We start from the raw sequence: 13,930 nt of genomic DNA on the forward strand, positions 1-13,930 counted from the left end.
TACTGGTTGTGACATTGCACTAAAGGGAGAAATGCACAGTCAACACATAGGATCACTATGGTATTCTTTCCTACTGTTGCAGGTAGATTTCTCACCAGTTAATATTTTAAAACTAAATATAAAAATAAATATGGTAGCATTTAGAGATCTATAAAAAGCACATTTTTACAGAAAGTTTTCATCTTTGAGCTAAAAGTATTTTCACTGCACTGTACCCTTGTTTGCTCCTGACATTTCCAATACCATTAGACAGACGTTTATCAATCCATGAAGTTTTAATCTAAAAATTTGATGCACACAAAACTTAGTTGATATGTGCTAGTAGATAACAATCATTTATGTGAGCATGATTCTTGGAAATTTTTGGTCCTGATGGGCTTTCAGTGGAATTTTAACAAGCAAGTCAGGTACTCAAGGGGTCATTTCCCATAAGACAACATTTCCCATTAAAGGTAACCTTGCTTACATTGGCAGTTCTCAGTTCTTTGTCCTTGAGTAACAGACACAGACAGGTAAGAACTTTCATTTTCTGCTAATCTGGAGATGATTATTTCTAATTTTTATGATAGAAACTATAAAGACTTTTTAGCGATATTAACAAGTTAGTTCTTATTTGCTCATTTCTAATCAACACATGATATTATGTACATTATATCATTCGAGTTAAGGAAATGATGGTGAATGTTGTATAGTGTGTGTCACTTACCTGGGATTCCATAAAGTGTCAGTGGCAAAGTCAGATCCTTCTCCCTGACTCATGTATCTAAACCAGTCGTGGCATTTCTGTACAATGTATTTCATACATGCCTTACAATGCTCACTTCTGCCTTCATTCTATTATATTCATATATTTTCTGTAAAAGGTTAACTTTTACTAATAAATTCCACACCTTATCCCTGTACAAGAAAAGTAATACAGTGGAGTTCAGATGTATTAAAGTACACTGGCATGAATATGGACTCTTTAGTAGAGGAAGGGGACTAATGTGAAGAAAAATAAAGACGTGGAGATGGGAACTGAGTTGAGTATGGTCAAAGAAGATAAGATTCTTGAAAAAAACTGCCAAGAAACCTACAGTTTGGGGCAGTAAAAAAAACTAATCATTTCTAAACAAACTGGAAATGTGCTGGTGTCTGAGCACACAGTTTTAAAAGACCATTGTTTGTGTGTATGTGTCATGTGTGTCTATGTGTGTGCATGTCTGCATGGATGTTTCTGTGTGTACATACCTGTTTGTCTGTATCTGCATGTATGATTTTAGTGTGTGTGTGTTTGTGTGTGCATGAGTGTGCATATGATTCTCACTGACAACAAATTCTTGAAAAAAAATGAACTTTTCCATTCCAATTGTTCTATATGTCTGATGGGAATATAAACTAACAACATGAGACACAAATGGTTTGTTACAAAGAAGGAAAATAAGTACTAAGTTTTACTGTCCATGCATCAATTGATATCCTATATTAGTATTTACACAAAGTAATACATGAAAATATTTCTCCTGAAATTTATACATAGCATCTGTATTTCTGTCATTTGTTTTATATAGCCGCTATGAAAACACTAGGTTGCAATTCTGTATTCAAGTCTAATGGCTGTCCATTTTTCTCTCAGTGGCAATATTCCTAACATAGATGGGATCAGGAAACTACTCAGTTGTAACAGAGTTCATTCTCATGGGGCTAACAGAAGACGCTACAATCCGTGCCATCCTATTTGTTGTGTTTCTAATAATCTACTCTATCACCTTGATGGGCAACGTGAGCATCATCATGTTAATAAGAGGCAGTCCTCAGCTTCACACCCCCATGTACCTTTTCCTCAGCCATTTGGCTTTTGTAGACATTGGGTATTCCTCATCAGTCACACCCGTCATGCTGAGGGGATTTCTCACCAAGGAAACATTTATACTTGTGGCTGGCTGTGTAGCACAACTCTGTTGTGCAGTGACATTTGGGTCAGCTGAGTGCTTCCTGTTGGCTGCCATGGCCTATGACCGCTATGTGGCCATCTGTTCCCCTCTGCTCTACTCCACACAGATGTCCTCCACAGTCTGCACCCTCCTAGTGGGCGCTTCCTACGTAGGTGGATGTGTGAATGCTTGGACGTTTACTGGCTGTTTATTAAATCTGTCCTTCTGTGGACCAAATAAAGTTAATCACTTTTTCTATGACTATTCACCCCTTCTGAAGCTTTCTTGTTCTCATGACTTTTCTTCTGAGGTCATTCCAGCAATTTCTTCAGGCTCCATCATTGTGGTCACTGTGTTTATCATTGCTCTGTCTTATGTCTACATCCTTGTCTCGATCTTGAAGATGCGCTCCCCTGAGGGCCGCCAGAAGGCCTTCTCCACCTGCACCTCCCACCTCACTGCAGTCACTCTGTTCTATGGGACCATCACCTTCATTTATGTGATGCCCAAATCCAGCTACTCCACAGACCAGAACAAGGTGGTGTCTGTGTTCTACACGGTGGTGATCCCCATGTTGAACCCCCTCATCTATAGCCTCAGAAACAAGGATGTTAAAGAGGCCATGAAAAAACTGGTGGCTAATAATCACTGGTAGTTACAAATATCTGGGATTTTAAGCAGTGTAATGAGCTCTGAACTTCCAGATGAATGTACAGTATACTATGGAAATTTGCAATTATATCAATGATATTTTAGACATAAATCTTATCATCTACTATTAAGAACTTCATCATGAAAACAGTGGGTTCACTACTATAGCAACATTCAGCAATTCTCTTCTTTTTAATCCTTTCATTGACCAACATTTTCTGCATCTATAAAAACATGTTCTCACATAACTTCCATTTTCTTTGGAAGCAACTTTTAGGTTTCAAATTGTAGAATCATCTAGAATCGTTTGAATAAGAATAGTATTGCTATCCAAGATCTTAGCAAAAATGAAATGACCTCCTTCTTTACAAAAATCTAACTGCTGAAGGCAGAGGTGTAGGTGGTAGAAAACTTGTGTTATCAAGAGTTTTCCTCTTATGCTGGCTATCTTACCCAGTCAACTCAAAGGTCGTTCAGATTCTATCTATTGACACTTTGTGTTTTAGCAATCTGATGAACCCAAGGCCTAAAGAGGCCCCTTAAGGACATATTCTGGGGATAATTGGGGTGATCTTACTTCTGTGGAGATGAAGATGTAAGGACTCAGTTTCCTCTAATTGTTTCAGTTTTTTATATACTGTGTACTTCTGCCATATCTTTTGAATTATGTATTACTTTCATGCCTGTGAAATTGAAAATTTATAACATTTAACACATAATTCTGATATGGTCATAATTTTAGAAAAGAATTTTCTGAAAGAGATTAATTTTCAATTTTCTGATTTAAAATTGTTTCTAAATTTACCTAGTTTGTGCTTGCATACCAACTGTCTTTTGTGTGAATACATCTTAATCAAAGACTATTTTAAAATTATTTTTGTCTTTAATAAAAAATTAAACATAAAATTAATCCCAACACATATTATATTACAGGATTTCTTTTAATTTGACATTACCAAAACGCTAAACCAGAGCAATGCTATCTAATTGTCAGCAGTGTTTCTTAAATCTTCAGGATCTAGTTTGAATTTCTTATATACCATATATATTTCTGCACCTCTCTAGCAGCAGAGTAATTGAGACTTTGGTTGAAATCTCTTAAATTCTATTTCTCTAGAATTTTCTAATAATCTTTTATCTCTAATTATATGAATTGTTTTCTTCTCAAAATAACTAGAAGTTGTTAGTCTTTACTGAAATATCCCCCTGAGTGAAGTGTTTGAGGTGCTTATTGAAAACTAAGCATCACATACATAAATGCTGTATGGATATCATGATGTGGCTATCAGGATACCTCCCTGTATCAAGAGAGGAAAAGATGACATACTGTGACTGGAGGTTTTCAGTCAAGAAAATTTACTTACTAACTTTCATGAGTATACATCACTCATTTTATTTTTACTAGAATTTAAGGGATCAAAAACAAAGAAAGAAAATCAACTTAAATGTTTATTTTGGTGGGGCCATAAATGTGTTCAGAAAAGGAAGAATTCCATATTGAACCTTGAAATTTTTATACTCCCATCACACAAAACACAACAATATAGATGATACTTTCATAAAGCCTCCATAAAATCAGGCTAGGGCCAGACTTTAGAACATTTTTTTGATTGGTGATTACTTAGGGAAAGACCAGATCATTGTGGGCAGAGCCACCAGTGGACTGGTGGTCCTGGGTTCTACGAGAAAGAATGAAGATCAATTTAAATATTTAGCTATGGGCTTCTGTCATAAATATGTTCAGAAGAGAATGCATTCTATATGTGTAATTTCAAGACTTCAACTTCAATTTAATTTCCTTAGTATGCAGTTTGAAGCAATTATCCTCCTGTCACCCAAACCACAATGATATAAGATGACATCTAAGATAACTTTTATGTAGCAATTTGAAGTAAACAGTAGGCAATAAAAAACTTAGGTTTTCCCCCATCATCTATTGTAATTTTTATTATATTCCTAAACAACCTCAACTCTTCCTATATTTCCCAGTTAAAACTGGTAAGCCCCTTTATGGTGGTGTGCATTATTATCTTCATATGTTACTGATTAATTGATTTTAGAGATGACAGAGAGATATGCTTGGATGTGATTAAGAATTTACCAGCAGAAAGAAACAGGCAAGGCTCAACCGACCTCCATTGGAGCAGGTAAAGCCCAAACAACCTGCACAGCAGTAGGAAGGCATGACCTCAGGGAGTACTTAGTGATCTCCAGAAGTGCCAAGCAACTTCCTGCAAGACCAGAACCATGGCCCTGACTCCATCATGAGGAGTGACCATCTGAGCTTTGGATCCACTGGAACCTGGAGGAGTGGTCATTGGAGACATGGCACAAGTACAGAGGGCCCCTACCCCACTGTTTTAGCTTCACTAGCCAGCCAGCCAGCAGACAAGCTTCCTCCAGGTAGGCTTCTCCAACACCCCAACCCAATCATTCAGACTCTGTAAGCTAAAAGGGCTATTCTACCCTCAAACCCACCCATCCCTCTGCAACCTCAGAGGAACTCTGAAGCACAGGCTGCAACTGCCCAGAGCAAACCAAGAGAGCAGGCCAAAAGAGACCTCAGCAGTTCCCTGAGACATATACAGCTACTTCATAGAGTAGACTAAGAACAGTACCCTAAGACACAGACAGCAACGATTGGGCCAAGAGGCAAAGACACTACCTGCATAATTGGAGGAAGAGCGGGAGAGACACCAAAGCAAACATTCATTCAACAACCTAAAAAGTAACATGGTAATGCCAGAACCCAGTGGTCATACAATAGGAAAACCTGATCATGCTAATCCAGAAGAAGTAGAAGAAAATGATCTTCAATGTAACTTTATGAAGATAATTTAAAAAAAATACCTTAAAGAGGAAGTGAAAATTTCCCTTAAAGAAAGATTTGGAATCATCATTTATTCAAGGCATCAATGACCAAAATCCCTGTGATGGCTGACAGAAAAAAATCTCTTTTTATCTAACATTCCAGGGGTGGGGCAAACAGGGATGATGTATTAATTTCTGTAATTACTTCCTGCTGACCTTAGGACATTGTTCTCAGGGCTCTGGAAGGCCAGAATGCTGGTCAAAGATGAGGGAACTTAAAAGCATCTGGTTCTTAGACAAGTTGAAAAGATGGCAATCACATTGGCTGGATTGGTCCATATCAGCGTTCAGACTCATAGTTATTTGGAGCAGGTTGTTGTCAGCAATTGATGCTTGGATGTGTTTGTCAGCCAAATGGAAACCTGTTACGACAGATACAAACTAGAAACAAAAGTTGTATAATTCTCTCCAATTTCTAAAATTTGTATGAACCTCTATTTTATAAAATAAAACATAAAAGTTTTAGTTATATTAGCAATATCAATCTGCACTGAAATTCATATTGTAGAAAAATTAGGTAACAGGTATCTGTAAAACAGCAGAAGTAGATTCATATTCTTGAATCCTAGCAAAAACTATAGATTTGGGTTAAATGGCATATAAGCCTATCTAAATTCAGAAGACAACCAAAAGAAATTTAAAATCTTGAGCTTGTGATCCAAACAGTAGGTAATTATTTGTCTACCAAGCTTCTCAGAACTATACGATAGAATGGGAAAGAAACCTGAAACATTTTTCATATAACGTATATCACCATCTTAAACCATCTCTGAGACCCTCAAAAGGTCATATGGATACCCAGCATGAAAAAATTATTGAGCAATCAGGAGCTCTTGTTCAGCAGGTTGATCTGTCATGTATTGTTGACTGTAAACACAATTTCCTTTCCTTCGCAAACAGCAGAATGAAAAACTGGTGAATCAGGAACATAGTCAACAATCCCTGATAACGGGCCAAGCACTGTTTAAAAGAATATAGTTTCCGTGTAATTATTCCAGGTGTAAAGCTAGCCGGGTGGCGGGATGCAGCCCTCTGCTCCTACTACAGAGTGGTGCCTGTTGGGCATCAAAAGGAAGGGGTGTAAACGACCAGCAAAAGGGTTAACCAGGATAGCTTTAATATCAGCTTTATTAAGGGGAAGAAGGGGAGAGCTTACAAAACCAGGGTTCCAGCGACAAGCAGGAAATAAAAAGGGAAGGCAGGGAGCACACCTGCCAGATTTATAGGTAAACATTAGCCTAATGCAAACATGCCCCTTTAGACAAGGTGATTGGCTGGGCTTCCCCTACATCATGTGGCATACTTTCACAATTTATGAAACAAATGTTAAACTCTTGGTCAATTTGTAATAGAATTATCTCTAAATACTGGATAGACTAAGATACAGCTATCTTGGAACTTGGTCCACAAATACAATGGAGGACCAGGTGGAAAGAAGTTAAGACCATTGAACAATGGAGTAGAGCAAGAGGCAGACTTTTCAGTAAAGCAGGAAATTTAAAGGACTTCCCACCTTGTATTGGAAAGTTTGTCAGTCACTTTCCTCTGTGTCCTGCAGAATATCTGGAACACTTTTCTGTGAAGCAGGAATCTTGAAGGACAGTCCTGGCCTTGTATTAGAAAAGTTCAACAATCTGTTTCTTGTTTCCCACATGTCCATTCTAAACAGCATACTGTCATCAGTCAAGGCAGCAGCAGTTTCTTGCCCAAATGCCTTCAAACTCATGAGAACTGAAAAAACTCTAAACTGAATCACCACTGGATCAAAAAAGAAATTAAGAAAGAAACTAAGGACTTCCTTGAATTCAATGAAAATAAATCCACAAATACCCAAACTTATAGGACACTATGAAAGTAGTGCTAAGAAAAAAGTTCATAGTACAAACTGTTTACATAAAAATCATAGAGAAATTTCACATGAGCGACTTAACAGTATACCTAAAATCTCTAGAAAAAAAAGAAGCAAACTCACCCAGAAAGAATGGATGGCAAGAAATAATCAAACTCAGTATTGAAATCAATAAAACTGAAACAGAACATAAGGAATAAATGAAATAAAGAGTTGGTTCTTTAAGGTAATCAACAAGAAGACAAAATCTTATCCAAACTAACCAAAAGGCAATAAAAAATATTCAAATTAAAATCAGAAATGATTCACCAATTGTAGACTTCGTGACCCTTATTTATGGCTAGAAACCAATTATGAGTGAGTACATCCCATGTTCATCTTTTTGGGTCTGGGTTACCTCACTCAGGATAGTGTTTCCTATTTCCATCCATTTGCATGCAAAATTCGAGAAGTCATTGTTTTTTTTACCACAGCATAGTACTCTAATGTGTATATATTCCATACTTTCTTCATCCATTCTTCCATTGAAGGACATCTAGGTTGTTTCCAGGTTCTGGCTATTACAAATAATACTGCTATGAACATAGTTGAACAAATGCTTTTGTCATATGATCGGGCATCTCTTGGGTATATTCCCAAGAGTGGTATTGCTGGGTCCAGGGGTAGGTTGATCCCGAATTTCCTGAGAAACCGAAACACTGATTTCCAAAGTGGTTGCACAAGATTGCATTCCCACCAGCAATGGATGAGGGTAGCCCTTCCTCCACAGCCTCTCCAGCAAAGGCTATCCTTGGTGTTTTTGACTTTAGCCATTCTGACAGGTGTAAGATGATATCTCAAAGTTGTCTTGATTTGCATTTCCCTGATCGCTAAGGAGGTTGAGCATGACCTTAAGTGTCTTTTAGCCATTTGAACTTCTTCTGCTGAGAATTCTCTGTTCAGTTCAGTGCCCCATTTTTAATTGGGTTAATTAGCATTTTAAAGTCTAGTTTCTTGAGTTCTCTATATATTTTGGAGATCAGACCTTTGTCTGTTGTGGGGTTGGTAAAGATCTTCTCCCAGTCAGTAGGTTGCCTTTTTGTCTTAGTGACAGTGTCCTTTGCTTTACAGAAGCTTCTCAGTTTTAGTAGGTCCCATTTATTCAATGTTGCCCTTAATGTCTGTGCTGCTGGGGTTAGACCTAGGAAGCGATCTCCTGTGCCCATCTGTTGTAGGGTACTTCAGGAAAAATATATAGTTATCCTCTTGCCTAGGGGAAGTAGACAAAATTGCCGGGGAGGAAAGTGGGATCTTGGGGGTGGGGTGGGTTGGGGGTAAGGGGAGATGGGGAGAGAAAAGTGAGAAGGGGAGGATGGGGGGAACTTGGGGAAACAGGATGATTGGTATAAAGGAAGGCTGGATAGGGGAGCACGGAACCACAATTCTTAGTTAAGGGAGCCACCTTAGGGCTGGCAAGAGACTTGTACCTAGAGTGGCTCCCAGGAGCCCAAGGTGATGTCCCCAGTTAGTTCCTTGGGCAGCTGAGGATAGGGAACCTGAAATGACCCTATCCTATAGCAATACTGACGAATATCTTGCATATCACCATAGAACCTTCATCTGGTGATGGATGGAGGTAGAGACAGAGACCCACACTGGAGCACTGGACTGAGCTCCCAAGGTCCCAATGAGGAGCAGAAGGAGGGAGAACATGAGCAAAGAAGTCGTGACCACGAGGGCACCCACCCACTGAGACAGTGGGGCTGATCTATTGGGAGCTCACCAAGGCCAGCTGGATTATGACTGAAAAAGCATGGGATAAAACCGGACTCTCTGAACATGGCTAACAATGAGGGATGATAAGAAGCCAAGGACAATGGCATGGGGTTTTGATCCTACTTCATGTTCGGGCTTTGTGGGAGCCTAGCCAGTTTGGATGTTCACCTTCCTTGACATGGACGGAGGGGGGAGGACCTTGGACTTTCCACAGGGCAGGGAACCCTGACTGCTCGTTGGACTGGAGAGGGAGGGGGAGAGGAATGGGGGGAGGGGGAAAAGGGCAGGAGGAGGGGGAGGGAAATGGGAGGCTGGGAGGAGGGGGAAACTTTTTTTCCTTTTCTCAATAAAAAATAAATAAAAATAAAAAAATAAATAAAACATGCTTTCTTCAACTTAAAAAAAAATAAAATAAAATCAGAAATGAAAAGGAGAACATAACAACAAACTCTAAGAAAATATACAAGAAACATTAGGTCATACTTTAAAAAGCTATACTTCACAAAATTGGAAAATCAAAAAGAAATTGACACGTTTCTTGCTAGGTATTAAAATTAATTAAATCATTCCAAAATTAAATCAAGACAAGACAATTTAAATAAATCTATAACACTAAAAAAATAGAAACAGCCATTAAAATATGAAAACAAAAAAAAAGCACAGGGTCGATAGTTTCAGCACAGAATCCTATCAGAATTTCAAAGAATAACTAATATCAAAGATCCACAAATTGTCCTGCACAATAGAAACAGAGGAATAATGCCAAATTCTTTTTATGAGGTCACAGATACACAGATACCCAAACCAAACAATGATGCAGCAAAGAGAAAGAATTACAGATCTGTCTTCCTCATGAACATTGATGCAAAAAGCTGGAGAGATGGCTCAGAGGTTAAGAGCATTGCCTTCTCTTCCAAAGGTCCTGAGTTCAATTCCCAGCAACCACATGGTGGCTCACAACCATCTGTAATGGGGTCTGGTGCCCTCTTCTGGTCTGCTGGCATACACACAGACAGAATATTGTATACATAATAAATAAATAAATAAATAAATAAATAAATAAATAAATATTTAAAATACTCAATAAAATATTGACAAGCCAAATCCAAAAACACATAAAAAAAATCATGCACCATGACCAAGTAGCCTTTATCCCAGAGATGCAGTTGGTTAAACATATGAAAACCTATCAATGTAATATACCATATAAATAAAATGAAAGAGAAAAACCACATGATCATCTCAGTAGATGCTCAAAAACGATTTGACATACTCCAACATTCCTTCATGATAAATATTTTACAGAGGACAGGGATAAAAGGAACATATCTAAACATAATAAAGGCAATATATAGCAAACCAACATCAAACTAAATGGAGAGAAACGCAAAGCGATTCCACTGACATCAGGGTAAAGACTAGGCTGTCCCTTCCTTCCATATCTATTAAACATAGTACTCGAGGTTCTAGCTAGAACAATAAGACAGCAAAAAAAGATTAAAGGGATACAAATAGTAAAAGAAGTTAAATTTTCACTATTTGCAGACGATATGATAGCATAATTAACTCACCCCAAAATTTCTACCAGGAAGCTCCTAGAGCTGATAAACACCTTCAAGTAATGTGACAGGACACAAAATTAACTCAAAAATTCAGAACCCTCCTATATATAAATTACAAGCAGGTCCAGCACTTATAGCATACTTTTCTCTTTGAAGAGCACTATCATATTCGGTTTTTAGACTGCATTTCTGTTGGCCATAAAGGAGAGGAGGATCCTGTCTAATAGCCCCATGACTCTCTGGAAGAAGGATATGTTAACATGGGGTCACATATTCTTTCATGGTCCCTGCCGTGTTCAGGGAACTGGACAGTAAACAAGAAAGCATGGGCAGTGGAGTTTTGAAAGTTGGTTAGTCCTCAGTGCTCAGCCACTTTTATCAAGGGGGCATCAAAGATAGAGTGAATGACTCCATAAAATTAAGATTAACAGGAGTCAAACTGGGTCTTCAACCAGAAGAACACTGTTTCTACCAAACTCGTCATAAAATGATAGCGGAAATCTGGTTGAAATTGGAATTATGAGATACCAATTCTCAGTCATGTATTTTTTGATTCACAGTTTGCTATATAACAATATTTTATGCCTTTGGCTGTCAGTATTATGTATTTACATCTCCTCCCTCCCCATATTTTTCAAGGACCCAAGGAAATACATTTCATCACTCACTACAAAGCACTTACACAAATGAAAGAATATTGAATGAAAGAATCCAAAGTAGTATATTTCATCTCAGTATCAACTAACATGTAATCTAAAATTAACCCAAAAATCAACATTTCCTTGAGGTAATACATATTTATGTACATATATATTCAATATTTATTGAATAAAAGTGCACTAATTTTCACATGAAAATGAAAAATCCAGATTGACCCCTTTAAACGTATGTTCATATATAATGAATGAGAAATTTTCATTTGTGATAATGATCCCTGGGGCTTTGAATTCACATTTGAGTTCCCAGACTCTTGAGAGACTTACTCTAAACAATGACTATGGGAGACAGCTAGGACACTATAAAACCTTGTTATAACTATCTTCACTTCCTACTTTAAAATGAATCTCTATTTCAAAAGGTGAGTGTACTGACTTCCCTCTACCATTGGAGAATACTTTGTTCTTTGAAAATGTATGTAATTTATAAGCTGTAGTTACTAAAAAAAAATCGGGTGTAATAAAAAATTGTAACTGATGCAACTTATAATTTCATAGTCAATTCTTATGAATAATTAGTCATAAAACCTAGCTCTCAAAGTTCTCTTATTTATTCACACACTTTGAAAAGGGTCTCTAATGACTTTTAAGCATAAAATTTAAAAAACGCTAATAAATTCACTAGTTTTGACATAGGTTGGTAATGTCATGGCAAATGTGTCATGAAAATACAAAATATGATTAATGACTGATCCAGCATCACAAGCACCAGGAACAATGAACAAACACAAAAATATAAAAATCCAAGCCTAAAAATCTCAAGCTATGAGATTCAGCCAGCTCCTACCTGAGGTAACCTGGGAAACAATATTTCAGGAACCCCTGTCTTCTGCTGACAATCACATTATTTCATTCTATTGTACTCCAACTAGAAAATATCATTACATTAGGAGACAATTTGGTGAACATGTGAACAAACACATACTAATATTATTAGAAAGGGTGTGCACATGTTTGCAATTGATTAGGCTGACAGGGAAAATGACTTGCTAAAACAGTGCTTTCGTTCATAAGGACTAAACAAATCTACAGTACGTCCTTGCATTTATAATTTTAGTGTGAGTTATTTTTATTTTTCCCAGTTCTTCCAAGAAATTTTTTCTCTCCTTATAAAAACTGGCCTTAGGGCAATCAGGTAGCTGATGATCTGAATAATGCATGTCCCTAACCATGGACCCCTTGTGCTGAGGAGCTGACCTGCTGTGTCTCCAAACTAACAAGCACTCTTCACTTTATTGTCCATCTTCAAATGCAGTGTAATAAAAGCAAACTGATGTGCTTTTCACTTTATTCTGACTCTTCAAACAGTGTAATAATAGACTGAATTCATGTCATCCGTAGTTCAGATCCCCCTTCTAGTGCTCCTATGCAATGTTGAGTGACTTAACATTTTTAAATCACACATTTTATTAACTGTGAAACCGAATTATTAAAAATATTAATATTATTCCATGGAAATGGCAGTAGGGCACCATATGATATATTAAATCCAATACAGGTAATTTGGAAAGGATTCTTTTCTCAATCATTTTATATATTATATCCTGACCATATTTTGCACACAATCCTCCTTTCCCAGTCAACCCACACCTCCCTTCTTCATTTTATCCATTTCTCCACCATTTCCCTTCAGAAAAAGTTAGACCACACAGGGACATCAACCAAATGTGGCATATCAAGTTGCGATAAGAATAGGCATATCCACTCGTTAAGTCTGGATAAGGCAACTCAGGAGAAAGAAAGGGGTCCAAAAAGCAGGCAAGGGGGTCAAAGACAGCCCATGTTCCCACTGCTAGAAGCTACACAAGCTACAAATCATAACATATATGCAGAGGACCTAGTACAGACTCATGCAGGCTCCCTGATTGTCAGTTCAGGCTCTTTGGGCCCATATGAGCCCTTATTGATTCTATGGATTTTCCTGTGACGTCCTTGACCTCTCTGGCTCCTACAATTCTTCCTCAGGATTCCCCTAGCTCCCCCTAACATTTAGCTATGGATCTCCACATCTTCTCCCATCAGTTGCTGCATGAAGCATCTCTGGTGATGATTATGCTAGGCTTGACTCTACAAGTATAGAAGAGTATCATTAGTAATAATATCATTGACTTTTCTGCTAGTCATGTTTGCTTCTATCCTAGGTCTCTTGGGTATCCATATTCTGGTTCCTAGCTCTCTAGGCATTGCCATGAATCTCTCCCATGACGTGGGTGGTTGACTGCCCCCAAAATTTGTGTGCCACCTTTACCAGCACATCTTGCAAGGACAACAAATTGTAGGTGAAAGTATTGTGACTGGGTTGGTGTTCTAATCCCTTCAGTAGAAGCCTTGCCTGGTTTCAGAAGATGGCCTCTTCAGGCTCCATATGCTCCATTGCTGAGTCTTAGCTAGAATCACTCTTGTAGATTCCTGGGAGATTCCTTTGCACTAGGATTTTGCCTCACCCTTTAATGCTCTCTAATTCCAGTTGTCTCCCAGTACTCTCTCCCTTCATCTGCCAAACCCCATATCTGGCCTCTCCTATAAGCATCCTCCCATGCCTAGAGTCCACCTGTAAAATCTATTCAATTCCCCCCTTCTTAGGGAGATTGATGCATCCTATCGTGGTCCTTC

At 38.0% G+C, this 13,930-nt stretch overlaps 1 protein-coding gene across 1 annotated transcript; it reads left to right on the forward strand.

The window, feature by feature from the left end:
- The first annotated feature begins 1,629 nt into the window (after positions 1 to 1,629).
- On the forward strand, positions 1,630 to 2,568 carry LOC142850908 (olfactory receptor 5P80-like). Its single transcript, XM_075974811.1, has one exon. It carries the CDS (start codon positions 1,636 to 1,638, stop codon positions 2,566 to 2,568), a length of 933 nt encoding a protein of 310 aa, XP_075830926.1. The 5' UTR covers positions 1,630 to 1,635.
- The last annotated feature ends 11,362 nt before the right edge of the window (positions 2,569 to 13,930 follow it).

This window comes from Microtus pennsylvanicus, chromosome 5, assembly GCF_037038515.1.
Source record: "Microtus pennsylvanicus isolate mMicPen1 chromosome 5, mMicPen1.hap1, whole genome shotgun sequence".
Classification (NCBI taxonomy): domain Eukaryota; kingdom Metazoa; phylum Chordata; class Mammalia; order Rodentia; family Cricetidae; genus Microtus; species Microtus pennsylvanicus.